Source organism: Oncorhynchus keta, chromosome 28 (genome assembly GCF_023373465.1).
Source record: "Oncorhynchus keta strain PuntledgeMale-10-30-2019 chromosome 28, Oket_V2, whole genome shotgun sequence".
Taxonomy (NCBI): domain Eukaryota; kingdom Metazoa; phylum Chordata; class Actinopteri; order Salmoniformes; family Salmonidae; genus Oncorhynchus; species Oncorhynchus keta.
Genome location: NC_068448.1, coordinates 30,537,337 through 30,554,609, shown reverse-complemented (window position 1 = coordinate 30,554,609; position 17,273 = coordinate 30,537,337). Strand labels below are relative to the sequence as shown.

Below are 17,273 nucleotides of genomic sequence, written 5' to 3'. Positions count from 1 at the left end.
CTGTGTACAGCATTGAGCTGAGTGTCATTTTAGGAGTAGTACAGCATGTAATGTTGTGATCATTATTGACCCCTAACCTCATTGGGTTTTCTCCCAGGTGTTCCAGACAGGAGGCCTGTGAGAAGTGGGCCGAGCCGCAGCATTTTAACACAGAGCTGGACCAGTGTGTGGACATTAGTGTCACACCTAACAACATATCTGTGACCTCTACTTCCACCCAGGTAATTACAGGCTGTAAAAAAAAATAATAATAATTCTCACCAGAGAAAAGCACGACGCTAGCTAATCTCAACATGACCAATATGGAGTTGGCTCATTAAGCTGTCGTTAAAGATTTCTGGTGTTAGTCTAACCTTCACTGAGATGCAAGGATACGCGCAGGGACGACTCCACCTGTCACCTGATATGCTTCTCTCCCGTCTCTCTCCCCCCTCCTCCCTCCAGCTGAGTGTGAAAGTGGTAAACGTGCCCAGCCTGTCAGCCGGGGTGACGTGTGTGTTTGAGGAGTTGACAGAGAGCCCAGGGGAGGTGCTGGCCAAGGGGCAGGTCCTCTGTATGTCCCCCTCCCTCAGAGATGTCCCCTCCCTCGCACAGGGATACGGTAAAGCTTCTATCAGATACCACTATAAATCTACAGTAATAATACTAATAATATTAACCATTTAGCAGATGCTTTTATCCAATGCGACTTACATTTTACATATGGGTGGTCACGGGAATCAAACCCACTATGCGGGCATTGCAAGCGCCATGCTCTATCAACTGAGATACAGAGGACCACGTTCAAAGGTTGTCCGTTGAATAATAATGTTGTTATTTTCTGATGATCATATTTATCACTATAGCCATACTTTTTGTGTATGATATTATCTATACGTTTTCATACACTTCAGTTGGTTGTATCATATTTGCTTTTTGTTCAGACTGCTGTAATGTGTCTGACGTACACAGTGTTTTGGTTTTTCTGAGCCTTGTGGACATGGGCCTTAATGTGTTTTTCGAAAACAACTGAATGCTCTTGCTGGATCTACTGATGGGAACCTGAAAAGTGCAGTAGCTCGTGTTTTGTTCCATTAGCGGCAATTATTTAAAGTCCACTAGAAATGCTTTGCCAATTATCTTGAAGTCAGGCCTACAGGTATAATTGGACTAGTTGAGATGCGGCCTTTACTTCAAATGAAATAGTACATCTGTTCATGGGTTCCTGTTTAGGACCATAAGTGCACTTCTCTTGGTAATGGAAATGTTAGATAAAAGGCAGGAGCAATTAGACATTTTTATACAAATCTACATGATTTCATTTGCTTAGAAGAAGATTATATTCCTGGGGTATGGGATCTCAGACGGACGGATAATTGTTTCCGAGCTTCTAGGCTGTTTGGCTCACTGTGGGTCTTTTGTCATTTCAGGTGACAAGCGAGTGGTCAAGTTCTTCCTGAAGTCCAAGGAGACAGGGCACAAGTTCATCACCACTGACTTCATCTTCTACAACTGCAGCGTGCTCCAGTCGTAAGTATCTATCTATTACGATCTCTCATCTCGCTCTCTGAGGAGAGGAAATACAGAGGAGCGTTCAGTGAAGTAACATATTGATTGCTTCAGTCCGTCACTTGAAGTTACTTGATGATTTCTATGGGACTGTGTAGCCACGTCAGGCTGAGAAACCTTGCCTTCACAAGTCACAGGTTACCTGTTTTTTTCATTCATTTATCTCCTCGTCAAGTTGTTTTTATGATGGTATAAAAAATATTGTAGGTCAGTGGTCACCGACTGGTCGATCGCATTTCTAGTCGATTATCAAACATTTCTGTAGAAAAGCCGACGATAAAAGGCTTGCGTTCTTTTTTTGTATTATTCGTGTTGCGCTGTTGGCTGTAGGTACACCTGATTCAGAAGAACTGCATACTGGGTTGGCAAAGTTTATAACCATTTCATTTGTCTGAAAAGACAAACTCTGCCTACCTGGTGGACCAGGAGACCTGTGGCTAAATCGAGTGTGCCTACTACGCTGGCCGATTGGATAGCTCAAATCACCATGCCTAGAAGTTTGATACTAGCCTACCTGAGATTTCATAACTTTTAAAACAATGACCAGAGAGACTGTCAAAGAATACAGAAAAGAGCTTCTGTTTTTATGAGTGAGCTCAGGTTCAATTTTTCATTCAGCACTGTCACTGTTTTTATTCAACACTATTACACAACATAAAACGCCTACTGCCGTTTGCACTGCAGCTGCAATGAATGAGTAGCCCTGCATTTGTATTATTATTAGCAGCTCGTTATGTCTATTTTAATATCAAGGAATATTTCAGTTTCTCTGGTCATAGGAACAACATGAATTTGTGCTTGAGGCAGATGCGGATGCGATGCGACTTGAGTTTCACCATCAAGTGGACAACGGTGTCCCCTCTCTCTGATCAGTCTCACCAGAAGGAAAGGAAGGAGAGAGCATGGACCGTGAGAGGTGGACCCTCTGCTGCTCTCTCCCTCAATCCGCTGAGACTAATGCCATGTTCAAAACAACTGGGAACTCGTAACTCCGACATCTCCGACTTCAGTGCGTTCAAGACATTTGGAAACTAGGGAAAAAACTAGATTAGACTGGGAAAAATTGCTTTGAATGGTCATCCAACTCGAAATCTTTGGCGTCTTTCTAGAGCCCCGACTTTCCGACCTGAACGTCACTGACGTCGTGATTTTATCTAGTTTTTTCCCAGTTGCCTTGAAAGCAGCATCACCATCAAATACAGGTGCCATCAGTACAGTAAAATAAAAAAGCAAATGATTTCAATTTATACTCAGCTGTGCCTCGCAGGTGCTACACCAACTGTTCTATTTTGTCATCAAAGCTCAAGTTTTGAAATATAATGTGATGTGAAATATAAGGTTGGTGACCACTGCTGTAGATGGTATAAAGTTATGTTTATTGTCATTATTTTCAACAAGTACTTTCAGAAACTCGTCATGTTGGAAAGCAAAAATACAATGACAAAACCAATGAGAACTGGCAATCATGCCATACACAGAGTGATGTCCCACTGCTACGTCCATACTCCTTGTCGCTGTTATCCATCATACGACCACAGGACACATGACCAGATAACGTCCTGGACAGGCTGGCCAGATGCTGCTGGCTAATATGATTTCAGATGGTCCTGGTCTGGAACAGCAGCAGCAGCCTCACGCAGGGTAGGGCCAGGCTTCCAGACCACATCTGTGCTGAGGCAGAACAATGGGACTGTGCCTCTCTCCTAGGAACATTCAGAGCCCCTCACTCAGAGCCTCTCGCTGGCTGCAGCTTCTGTGAAGTGCTGAGCTCCATGCCTGAGGTCTCGTCTTTCTTCTGCTTCGTTTGTGGAGCTGCACCATTTTACTGCCATATGTGTGCATTTGCATTTCAGCTGCACAAGACTCTCGGTTAGCACTGGGTCGATGGTGTGGGTGTCAGTGTTCTTTTTTTTGACATGGAGGAGTGTATGACACTCAGTATCATACTGAATATTGTGTATATTTCCATTGTTTTTGAATTGACATGATGCCTCACAGTTTAAGATGAACACGTTAACGTAGAAAAAGTGGTTATCTGGCAAACTCAGTCTTCATCACATCCAAACATGCTTACTATAATTTGTTTGCGGCTAAGGAAATGCCAAGTCAGAACCCACCACGATCACCTGTGGCGTCACTCTAGGCTCCGTCTTAGAGCCCATTCTATTAATCATCTACATGCTCCCCCTTAGTCTCCTAATCAGGAAACACACCATCCACTTCCACTGCTATGCTGACGACACACAGATCTACATAAAAACAACTCCAGACTCCCTCTCTTTCATACACACCCTCACCAACAGTCTGGATGACATCAAAGCCTGGATGTCAAACAACCACATTCAACTCAACAATACTAAAACAGAAGCAATCCTCATCGGCACTCGCCATCACACCAAAACCAATCCCATCACCTTGGCGGCCACTCCATCCAACTGTCCTCCTCCGTCTCCAACCTTGGAGTGTTACTGGACCCCTCCCTCACTTTCTCCGACCCCATAAAACCAGTCTGCAAAAAAACAATAATTTTACCTGAGAAACATCACCAGGCTCTGTCCTGCTCTCTCCAAACTTGATCTGAAAAAGCTGGTCAACTGCCTCGTCACCTCCCGACTTGATTACTGCAATGGCTTCCTTGGTGCTCTCCCTTCAAAAGGCATCCACAGGCTGCAGCTTGTGCAGAACAGAAATGCCAGGGTCCTCACAAGAACCCACATCACACCCCCATTCTAGCCTACCTGCACTGGCTACCCATCCAATTCAAAATCAACTTCAAAATCTTCCTGTTATTCCTCAAAAATGCCTCTGGTCCCCAATACCTCAGTGAACTTCTCAGCCCTTAACAGTTCTCACGTTCACTCCGGTCAAATGGTCAAAGACTCCTTGCAGTCCTAAAGACACGCCTAAAAACAATGGGTGACCAAGCATTCTGCTCTCTCGGACCCCGGGTTCTGGAACGAGTTCCCTCACACCCTCCGCATGCCCCAGACCACCACTGCCTTTAACTTTTTTAAACTGGCTTTCACTTAATGTGATCTCTGTTGGGGTGTCTGTCGTTGGTCTTGTACGTTAGTGTCGAGTTCTATTGTTTTGACCTTGTTGCCTCCTCTACTGTGTCTTGTATAGTACTAGACCGCTAGCTATCTGTTAATTTCTCGCTTAATGTTTTTTAGCCCTTTTATTTGTAGAGCCCTTTTAATTGTTATTTTAATGGTTGCTCTCAATGTAAAGAGCTTGGTTATTTACGTCTGTAAATTGAAAAGCGCTCTACTTATTATTATTATTATTATTATTAAATGAATGCGTTTTTTTGTCAGAGAATAAAATGGCCTTGTCGGCTGGCAGAATACATACACAACGATCAATTCTCTAGTGTAAGGAAGCAGGGTAACATAATCCATGCAGGGCTCGCCAGTTGCCATGGCAACCTAGCAGAGGCCTACCTTGCCAGAGTAGTCTGCCTGAAGCCAAGCCAGATTTCCTGTTTTCACAAAAACCCTGTGGGAACATTTAGCCCTTGAATTGTTTCCCCCTCTGGTGTTGCTGGTGGACAGCACTCACTCACTCACCCCAGCCCTGCCACGTTGGCTCTCATTTTCTTCTCCCGCAATTTTGTAAGAGCTCCTTCCCTTCTTGCATCCTCAGGGATAATGACCACCTGTAAAAGGGAAGTTAGCTAGCTCTGAAGCTCTGACTGATTATATACTTTCACCGTATCTCCCCTTGCCATTTTAGGCATTTAGGCACAAAAGCTTCTTATTGTAAGACTGGAAGGTAAGAAATGATTACATCTCTGGGATACCTTTTAAGGCTCTCTCTCTCGTCTCCCCTGCAACACCTTTCAGTTCTCCCCTTCCTATCTCCATTATTTACCTGTCAGTCATATTTTCCACAGGCATTCCAATAATAATAATAATAACAACTTTATTTGTATCGCGCTTTTCAATGCAAGTAACAAAGTGCTTCACATCATAAAATGATCAAATAAAATAAAAGTGCTAACAAAGAAACATAGACAGAAGGAAGGAGAAAGAAACAAGATAGCTCATTAAAATCTTACAGTGAAATCAAGTATTTTTATAATACTGTAGTATGTCTTCAGCAGGGATTTAAAAGAGGCACTGCATCTGCAAGCCTGATCTCCTCTGCCAGACCATTCCAAGGTCTAGGGGCCCAAATGGCAAATGCCCGGTCTGCTTTAGTTTTCAAACTAGACTTTGGAATGGTCTGCCAGAGGATCTCAAGCTGCGTCCTGGCTCATATGGAGATAAAAGATCAGAGATATACAGTACCTGTCAAACGTTTGGACACACCTACTCATTCAAGGTTATTTTTTTACATATTTTTTGTACTATTTTCTACATTGTAGAATAATAGTGAGGACATCAAAACTATAAAATAACACAAAAAATTGTTAAACAAATCAAAATATATTTTATATTTGAGATTCTTCAATGTAGCCACCCTTTGCCTTGATGACAGTTTTGCACACTCTTGGCATTCTCTCAATCATCTTCATTCTCTCAACTATTATTCTGACATGTCGCATTCTTAAAATAAAGTGGTGATCCTAACTGACATAAGACAGGGATTTTACTAGGATTAAATGTCAGGAATTGCGAAAAACTGAGTTTAAATGTATTTAGCTAAGGTGTATGTAAACTTCTGACTTCAACTGTACTATAGTCCTAGTTATAGGTACATATCTACCTCAATTACCTCGTACCCCTGGACCTCGACTTGGTACTGGTACTTTGTATATATAGCCAAGTTATCGTTACTCATTGTGTATTTATTATTACTTGTATTATGAAGTGTTATTACTTTTCTATTATTTATCTATTTTCTTTCTCTCTGCTTTGTTGGGAAGAGCCCATAAGTAAGCATTTCACTTTTAGTCTATACTTGTTGTTTACGAAGCATGTGATTAATAAGATTTGATTTGACCAGTTTCCAGAAACACCACTCCGATTGGCTACTGAATCCACTTCCAAGCAGTGATGTTAGGAAGGAAACTCACTTCATCAGTGTGTCAAGTTTTGGCCGTGCTGTGTTTCTCAGACTTCACTGAAATTAGACCAAAGTGAATTGATGGAGTTTATACCCCTGACGCAGCATATTGCATATTTCAGTCAAGACATGCTGATCTGCACACAGTATTTACAACAGATCCCCTCCCTCTGCAGTGGAAGGCAGCACTGCACCAGCCTACAGCCAGTGGCACTCATTGTTCTCATATTAAAGCAGGCATTTTCATTCATTTCACAAGAGTCAGGGCTGCTGAGGTATACTATATGTGTAGAGCAGGCATTGTAAATCTCTACGAATACACGGACTCAAATGCTATATTAACATGGTCGACAAGTAGCCAGTCCACCGTATTGAAAATGTGTTGGTATTATTTCCAGGTGTATATGAAATGTGGCTCGCCTGCAGAATGCTTTCCGATATCCCCCACACCGACAGGGAGGCAGCAGTCAGCCTGGAGATTATACAGTGCAGTGTAGCTAAGGAGTCAGTGTGAGCAGACTGCTGAGTACCCTCCAAAGGGGATTTGAACCGTGTCTCCAGAGGAAGGCTATGATTAGTATGGGACAAAGTGGATGTTCCTCTCCTCATGCAGACCTTTTTGTGCTCAGAATGCAATAGGCTGTAGTGCGGAGGAGGGGCGGAGGGGAACGCAGAAAGGCTCAGAGTAAGAGTGGAACGAGCATGGAAGGAAACCACTTGAGTTTTTATTCTGTCCTCCTACAATGCGCTGAGAGTCTGACGTTTACCTGTGTTGCCTATCATTGATGGTGGGACTGTCAGTGGTCCACGGGTATTTCATAGTCCTTAGATGCATTATTTAATTGGAATCATAATTTTGATTGCAGATGAAATAGCTTTTCAGGCTGTAATTAATTTCTAACTTCTTGAAAGGAAGCTAGAATATGATGCTAGCCTAGCCCATTGGCCCTGCAGGCTTACCAGAGAGGTTGATGACATATTGACCAGGAGATCTGTAGGCAGCCCTTCTCATCCACACAGACAGTAGATCTCTTTAGTCGAAGTCAGGCTGTTAAATCTGAGAGTTCACCCTCTCCCCCTTCTCTCCCCAGGTGCACCTCCTGTGTGAGCAGCCCCTTCCCCTGCAACTGGTGTAAATACCGCCACATCTGCACCAACAACCTGGCAGAGTGCTCCTTCCAGGAGGGACGCGTCAGCAGCGTGGAGGTAAGAGACTATATAACCCGAACAGACACTAATGAATGGCATCTTACAGCAGACTGAACACAGGATGAGGCCCCCGGGGTGACAGGAAGGCTGTCCATGGAGCTGCCGGTCTGCTTTTATTATTCATATGACCTCAGCGCTGTGGCCCTTTTACAGCCCGTGGAGAATCCAACCTGGTCATGGTCCTGTGAACCTAGGTCTGGCTGACCCCATAGTTTAACACACTGGTCCCAATGTTGTGTGTGTGATCCACACAATCGGAGCTTTCACTACGACCGGGACACATTGTCGGCACTGTTTGGGAACTAACTTATTGGAGTGGTCTTAAAGTCCCATTCAGTCATAAACTTGGAATTCTTTGTCATATTGAACCATAGAAGTTTTGTTCGCCCATCTTTTCAAAGCAAATGTAATTCCCTTTGTTTACATGCAGGCACTTTAAGGTGAGTTGTAGTATTCCTCTCAAAAAAAAATTGCAGGAAAGAAGAGCATGAGCTGACTAGCGAACTGACCAGAAAGGTCACTAGCTTCTCGGTTAACAATAAACTAATGTGCTATGATGTGGTTTCACAATACATTTTTTTTTTTGTACGTCATAATATCTGGTACAATGTGTATTTATTTGATGTTATATATAAAAATCCACATTGTCTATATGCCTCTGCTCCTTCCCCAATGCCCCTGAGAGTGTCAAACCATCAAACTAGGCCAAATGATGGTTTACTGTGACAGGGAGTGACACCAGAGTAATTGTCTGGATCTCATAATGGCTTTGCATCAACCCTTACCCCGTCGCTCTCTTTCTCAGTGTCTCAGAACACATTGATTACACACTTGACTGGTCCACAGACCAGCTGAGAATCCCAGGGCAGCAGTATATAAGGAGGGTATTGAGAGGCTCAGACTTAACACTGTAGCTTTATTGCGGTGGTTGTTTTTCAGAAAGAGATGCCCTACAGAACCTTAACACCCTTTATATGACTGGGATACAGACAGACCCCCCCCCAATCTGCTGTTTTTGTCTTCTCACAGAAGATTCTACCCTCTTGTAAACCATGTTCCATTTTCTGTTCAAACATGATTGATAACACAAAATGCTGATAGATTAGCAATGAACGTTGAAACAAACAGGATAAAGCAAATTGCCCTCATTATTCTGTGTTCTTAGCAGGAGAATCATAATGGATGATTCGTAATGAATTGGAGACAGAAGATGAAACAGTCATTTGACTAATACAAGCATCATATAAGAATACATCCCCTAATTAACAACCACCTTACTTTACAAGTAGAGCCATCTCTGTTCAGAATAAGGATCAGGGGTGACAGGGGGTAAGGGAGAGAAGTTAAGAGAAAAGAGGAGCAGCGTCCCTTTGTAACAGGGGGGTGGAAACACGCTCCCTTCGGCTTTTGGCACATTTTAATTTGACACTTAACTGAACATCAAAGCGATGCCTTATCTAGGCTTATCAGACAGAGGCAGCCAACAGCAGGGCGGCAGGGATGTGCCAGCCAGCCCGTCACTGCCTCCCCCAGCCTCCTTGCCCCCAGTACCACGATTGACAATCTCCTTATCTCCCTCGGAGAAAAAAAAGGAATTACTCAGCGAAAAAGAGTGACTCATGCACTGTTGATACTGGAGGGGGAATATGGTGGAGAAGCAGGTCAGTATTGTCTCTTCTTCCTCCACCCCCACGGAGAAAGAGGGGGTGATTCACAAACGAGCACACATATCATAAGAGGATTTTAGAAGTAGGCTTGAACTGGTATGTTGTGATTAAACAAGTTCACTGTCATTTGCTGTAAAGTAAAGCAGAGGGGGAAAATCTATTTTGACGTAGGCCTGGCTGCCAGAGCGCGTTTTTTGTACTTAAGCACAGTGGTCTATTATTCAAAAGATAGTATTTCTGTCCAGTGGTCAATGTCAGTTGTTCAGTTTTTAAGTTTTAGATTGTTAGTGTGTGGATCTGTGTGCGTGCGCGTGTCTGTGTCTGTCTCTGTCTCTGTGTGCATATGTGTGTGTGTTAGAGGTCTGTGTGGTACTGATTTATTCAACCCGCTCCCACCCACGGCTTTTCATAGCACACCTGCCCACACCCGCTGACTTTCTGTCTGACTCCCACACGCTACTGCAAGAACTGGTTCCGGAACCAACCGCAGTCCCACATTATTTCCCACGTTATATATCCAATGTTATTTTAGATGAATATGACGCAGCTCACTTGCCAGCCATGGTCGCAGCAATTGGGCAGCCTATTGGCAATATCAAAATGCGCATAAATAACCAAAGAAAATGTTTAATTACCAGAGATTCTCACATGGTCCATTATATAGGCTATCTGTATTTACTGGGCAATATCAGCCAATAGGCTAGACATAGTTTCAAGAGAGAAGAGTTGGAGAGACTTGCACTTTCTCTTGAGCTCCGTTTTATAGCCCACCTTTTAGGGGAGGGACGATTTTCAGACGGAGACAAATATGGTTGACCATTATTTATTTCTAGACAATATAGTAAACTAGAGGCTAATCATATTTGTGAAGTACATTTCCTTGGATAGCTAACTGCCCCGTTCTTCTCCGTCTATGCATAGGCTATAGCCTACTCTATTGAATTGAGACCACACGCGCACCACGTATGGCTACTGAACCTGTAGACTACACATATAGTAGGCACACTTGATCTCGCATGCCCAGCTAGGAGAGGAGAGGTAGGCTACTGAACTTGAAGCAGCGAATGTGTGAGTAATGCAACAAAGATGTGTTTTTAATACAAGAGGTATGCCAGGGATGGGTAACTCCAGTCCTTGGGGGGCTGGAGTGGTGTCGCACGTTTCCCCCATCCCTAGCAAACACAGATGATTAAACTAATCACACTCTAACCTGAAGATCATGATTAGTTGATTATTGGTGTCAGGTGTGTTAGCTGGGGCTGAGGCAAAAGTGTGACACCAATCAGGCCCAGAGGACTGGAGTTGCCCAACCCCGGCCTAGGCTAACGCATACAAAGCAGAAAGTCAACCGTTTCCAAATTATTTGTGGGAAAACACAAATATTTGAATCCCAAAGCTGTCTGTTTGACCGCCCGCTCCCAACCGCAGGTCAAAAAATACAGCCCATGAAGCAATGATCTTTGTCGGGACATGCAGGTCCCGCAGGAATGCAGCCCTCTAGTGTGTCTCTGTGGTTGCATATGTGTGTGATTGTGTCAGTGGAGCGTGTCTCATCTGCAGCCCTGTTCTCCAGTGTGCTACCAGGGCTTTGTTGGCCCTGGGTTGGAGAGGTGCTTCAGAGAAACAGCGGGGGCACTCCAAACAGACAAACAGAAAGAGAGAGGGCTATGGGCTGGGGGGAGGAGATGTGCTGCTCTACTCAGAACAGGTTTCTCCCCCATGTCTCTCCAAGGACACGCCAGCCTGCCAGATCCTACTGTATAATCCACAGCACAGTGGCCTACTTCATTCCAGGAGTGTGCAGAGAGAGATAGGACTGGATCAGAACTGAGCTCCGTCCAAACTCACTGTCCTCCACAAGGATGTATGGCTCACAGGAAATGAGAAATAAGAAACAAACCCTTCCCCCCTGAATAAAAGTTTCATTCTGTATGTATCTATAGGCTCATTTTAAATCATTTATTTTATTTATTTATTTAGTCATGTGTTCTTTTTAGATTAGGTAGCGTCATCATTTGGTGTATTCAGTGATGTGATAATGACTACTATTGACATGAGATATATAGCTCATTACTGGTCCTTCACCAGATTCATTAGGGTGGGAAAAGTCATCCCTGTGGGAACCAGCAGCCGTAAACTGTTTGGTTTCTGAGAGGGGAATGTTTTGAATGACTGAAACCTGATATGGGTTTAAAAAGTTGCTGTGCTGCAAATGTAAGGGTAGAGTCCAAATCTTGCATACAGAGTTTGGAAACAGGCTTTGTGATGTGAAAGGTTCCTTATTTACTACATTAATTGGTTGGTTAAACCGAGAGATCGCAGAGTTGTTCACGGCCAAGGATGCTCTTTTATTCTCAGCCTCAGCTCCTCAGTTGAGAGTATCAGAGTAGGAATCGATTTTCCATCTGAAGAAAATCTTCTGGCCCCACCAGCCAGCCACAGAGCCCAACAAACAGACAGGCTGGCAGATAGATACTGTGCAGCCTGCTCCGTCCCACATTTCCCCCACATTAATCATTACACTAAAGTTAATTACACCATGCAGATCTTTAACCTTAAAGGGAGCTCCTCGCCAGCTCAGGGGGAGCGTCTCACTGGGACTCCTAATATTTAGTGAGAGCTCAAAGACACATTTTCATATTGGCCTTTCCCAGAGGGCCCCTGAGATCAAACAGCGCTCTGCTGGGCTCTCAAAAACAACCCTCTGTTCCCCTCGGTGCTGTGTCTCAGTGGGACGGCCCTTTATTAACGAGTGATGGCCCAGTAATTAATTGTGGGATGAGTGACCGAGGAGCCATTAGCCCGGCAGGAAGCATGGCAGTGGTCCTGGCACTCAGCGGTGGGGACGGCAAAAGAGGTTCAGTGCCTCAGCAAGACAGGAAGTGACACTGTGTGCATCTGTCACCAGTAGCCCATTACCGAGCCCCCTCCACGGCCACAGAAATCAACTTGGCCCATTACTCACTGTGTAACCCAGAGGCCACTGTACAACCCACTGAGGAGAAGCATAAGAACCCCCCCTGTCTTCTCTTCTCATGCCAAACAAGAAAGATAAGCTACAAAAGACTTTGCAAGTAAAACATCAAGATCAGATTGGTTCCCTGCATGCTTTGTTATTGGTAACAGCCTATATGTGAGAACTTTCTATTGCCTCAGTCTGCCGGTCTTTGTGGCACAAAGTGGCTTGAATCCTTCTCTATCATCAAGGGTTGTCAGCTATGTCAGCTATGATATCATAACAGTTCTTTTTTTTCTTCTTTAAAAAAAAAACATGGTTGCTTTTCTATTAGTAATAAAATAAAATAAAAATCTATCCATAAATTGTAGAAGATGCTGGAGTCCAGAATAGTAAACTGCCAGTGTTCAATCCATATATTTCCCACGTTGAGTTTAGATGCTACTAGTTTGAGTTTGATTAGGAAGAATTAGGAGCCTGCCGTGTAGCTAGCGTTTAATTGGAGCAGCTCTCAGATGATTTGGAGGGTTGTGGTTTTTTTCTAACGCGCGTAGGGAGCCCATTTCAAGGACTACAGCGAATGGAGACTGTAAATGGGATTAAGAGAGGAGAAATAGAAAAGGGAAAGAACAGTGGCTAAGCAATGGTGAAGGAGAAATGTACGCATATGTAAGCAGCAACAGCCCGATTTTGCTAGTCACTGCTTTCAGAGAGAGAGAGAGAGAGAGAGAGAGAGAGAGAGAGAGAGAGAGAGAGAGAGAGAGAGAGAGAGAAAAATTATACCTCACTACCATCTCTGGCTTTTAATGTTTCAACAGAGAAAAGTGCTTAGCTGTGTGATAACTGGGATATGCACAATAAGGTTAATGGAAACACTGTCAACAGGCTGTAAACTCCCGGGCTTTCTTAATGGGGTGCTAATCAGCATTAGGGAACGGCTCTGCTGGGGGAGAATATACAGCTGCCTCAGAGACTATACTGTTACTGTACTGTAGGCCTACCACCGAGGAGGGACTGCTCCTCTATTACATGGCTTATTGCATTAGCCTCACATGTATTACATGTCTTATAGCATAGCCAGCAGTGGCAGTCGTGAGGTTTAAGATGAGGGAGGACAAATCTTTTGTTATGAGCATGGCTATTACAGCATATTGGATGACTGTCATTCATATTCCATTCACCCAGCTCAATGTAACATTGATAGGTTTAAGCTACTACATGAGACTCAGGTTTTCTCTTTACCCATCATGAGGTTGCTACACAACCAAACCTATGATTCAACGTTTACAATGTTCAAGGTCGAGAGGAAAATTAACGTAATCATGGTGACAGACAGTGACAGATTCTATACCACCTTATACACTCTTGCCAACATCTAGCTGATCTAGGGTGTAATCATTAGTCCAACAGTTACAAACAAGCGTTTCCATTGGACAAATTCAGGTATGTTTATCCCCGTTTCATTCCGTTTACATGCGTTTAAGAAACGATTTTCAACACAATCGGCAGAATGAATACAACCCTGATCACATACAAGCAGCATGATATTTTTGCTTGTATAATTCCTTCTCGCATCTATAGGCTCTCCTCCTCTCACATTTTCACTTCGCTTGTGGACTTCAGTGCAAAACACATCAGCTGTCACTGACCAGCTGAAGAAAACTTTCCAAGCCAAACTTTCATATCATATCCGCTAACCGCTACACACAGCTTACATCGTTGTCACCATATTAGCTAACGCCATAGTCAACATAGCTACTAGAATTAACTTGTTAGTAAACCCACTACAATCATGGAGTACAGTGTGCAGTCAGCAAGAAGTTTAGCAGTTACACCGGCTGGTCCCAATGGCAATACATTTATAAAACCAAAACCTTACCTTGACTTGGAAGAGTTCCAGTGTTGGATAGCCATAGCCAGCTAGCTAGCATAGCATCCCTCTCTGTTTCAGCCGGGTGTTTGAGTAGGCTAAACTAGCTAGCTGCATTCGCAACAAAATATACAGTGTCAAGAAAAAAATCTGTGAACCCTTTGGAAATACCTGGATTTCTGCATAAATTGGTCATAACAATATACAAACACAGTTTGCATAAACTACTAACACACAAGCAATTATACGTTTTCATGTCTTAATTGAATACACCGTGTAAATATTCACAGTGCAGGGTGGGAAAAGTATGTGAACCCTTGGATTTAATAACTGGTTGACCCTCCTTTGGCAGCAATAACCTCAACCCAGCCAGGATAATAACCAGTTAAGACATCATACAGAACCCAGCCAGGATAATAACCAGTTTAGACATCATACAGAACCCAGCCAGGATAATAACCAGTTTACACATCATACAGAACCCAGCCAGGATAATAACCAGTTTAGACATCATACAGAACCCAGCCAGGATAATAACCAGTTTAGACATCATACAGAACCCAGCCATGATAATAACTAGTTTAGACATCATACATAACCCAGCCAGGATAATAACCAGTTTAGATATCATACAGAACCCAGGCAGGATAATAACCAGTTTAGACATCATACAGAACCCAGCCAGGATAATAACCAGTTTAGACATCATACAGAACCCAGCCAGGATAATAACCAGTTTAGACATCACACAGAACCCAGCCAGGATAATAACCAGTTTAGACATCATACAGAACCCAGCCAGGATAATAACTAGTTTAGACATCATACAGAACCCAGCCAGGATAATAATCAGTTTAGACATCATACAGAACCCAGCCAGGATAATAACCAGTTTAGACATCATACAGAACCCAGTCAGGATAATAACCAGTTTAGACATCATACAGAACCCAGCCATGATAATAACCAGTTTAGACATCATACAGAACCCAGCCAGGATAATAACCAGTTTAGACATCATACAGAACCCAGCCAGGATAATAACCAGTTTAGACATCATACAGAACCCAGCCAGGATAATAACCAGTTTACACATCATACAGAACCCAGCCAGGATAATAACCAGTTTAGACATCATACAGAGCCCAGCCATGATAATAACCAGTTTAGACATCATACAGAACCCAGCCAGGATAATAACCAGTTTACACATCATACAGAACCCAGCCAGGATAATAACCAGTTTAGACATCATACAGAACCCAGCCAGGATAATAACCAGTTTAGACATCATACAGAACCCAGGCAGGATAATAACCAGTTTAGACATCATACAGAACCCAGCCAGGATAATAACCAGTTTAGACATCATACAGAACCCAGCCAGGATAATAACCAGTTTAGACATCATACAGAACCCAGCCAGGATAATAACCAGTTTAGACATCATACAGAACCCAGCCAGGATAATAACCAGTTTAGACATCATACAGAACCCAGCCAGGATAATAACCAGTTTAGACATCATACAGAACCCAGCCAGGATAATAACTAGTTTAGACATCATACAGAACCCAGCCAGGATAATAATCAGTTTAGACATCATACAGAACCCAGCCAGGATAATAACCAGTTTAGACATCATACAGAACCCAGCCAGGATAATAACCAGTTTAGACATCATACAGAACCCAGGCAGGATAATAACCAGTTTAGACATCATACAGAACCCAGCCAGGATAATAACCAGTTTAGACATCATACAGAACCCAGCCAGGATAATAACCAGTTTAGACATCATACAGAACCCAGCCAGGATAATAACCAGTTTAGACATCATACAGAACCCAGCCATGATAATAACTAGTTTAGACATCATACAGAACCCAGCCAGGATAATAACCAGTTTAGATATCATACAGAACCCAGGCAGGATAATAACCAGTTTAGACATCATACAGAACCCAGCCAGGATAATAACCAGTTTAGACATCATACAGAACCCAGCCAGGATAATAACCAGTTTAGACATCACACAGAACCCAGCCAGGATAATAACCAGTTTAGACATCATACAGAACCCAGCCAGGATAATAACCAGTTTAGACATCATACAGAACCCAGCCAGGATAATAACCAGTTTAGACATCACACAGAACCCAGCCAGGATAATAACCAGTTTAGACATCATACAGAACCCAGCCAGGATAATAACCAGTTTAGACATCATACAGAACCCAGCCAGGATAATAACCAGTTTAGACATCATACAGAACCCAGCCATGATAATAACTAGTTTAGACACCATACAGAACCCAGCCAGGATAATAACCAGTTTAGATATCATACAGAACCCAGGCAGGATAATAACCAGTTTAGACATCATACAGAACCCAGCCAGGATAATAACCAGTTTGGACATCATACAGAACCCAGCCAGGATAATAACCAGTTTAGACATCACACAGAACCCAGCCAGGATAATAACCAGTTTAGACATCATACAGAACCCAGCCAGGATAATAACCAGTTTAGACATCATACAGAACCCAGCCAGGATAATAACCAGTTTAGACATCACACAGAACCCAGCCAGGATAATAACCAGTTTAGACATCATACAGAACCCAGCCAGGATAATAACCAGTTTAGACATCATACAGAACCCAGCCAGGATAATAACTAGTTTAGACATCATACAGAACCCAGCCAGGATAATAATCAGTTTAGACATCATACAGAACCCAGCCAGGATAATAACCAGTTTAGACATCATACAGAACCCAGTCAGGATAATAACCAGTTTAGACATCATACAGAACCCAGCCATGATAATAACCAGTTTAGACATCATACAGAACCCAGCCAGGATAATAACCAGTTTAGACATCATACAGAACCCAGCCAGGATAATAACCAGTTTACACATCATACAGAACCCAGCCAGGATAATAACCAGTTTACACATCATACAGAACCCAGCCAGGATAATAACCAGTTTAGACATCATACA

At 43.1% G+C, this 17,273-nt stretch overlaps 1 protein-coding gene across 2 annotated transcripts in view; it reads left to right on the top strand.

Annotated features, from left to right (window-relative positions):
* LOC118361011 (plexin A3) overlaps window positions 1–17,273 on the top strand; it is a 130,800-nt gene that overhangs the window by 68,044 nt on the left and 45,483 nt on the right. For both annotated transcript variants that reach the window (XM_035740695.2, XM_035740696.2), the window contains exons 6-9: window positions 98–221; window positions 445–601; window positions 1,410–1,509; window positions 7,650–7,764. In XM_035740695.2, the coding sequence (XP_035596588.2) occupies window positions 98–221; window positions 445–601; window positions 1,410–1,509; window positions 7,650–7,764 (496 nt within the window). The remainder of the gene's footprint in view (window positions 1–97; window positions 222–444; window positions 602–1,409; window positions 1,510–7,649; window positions 7,765–17,273) is intronic.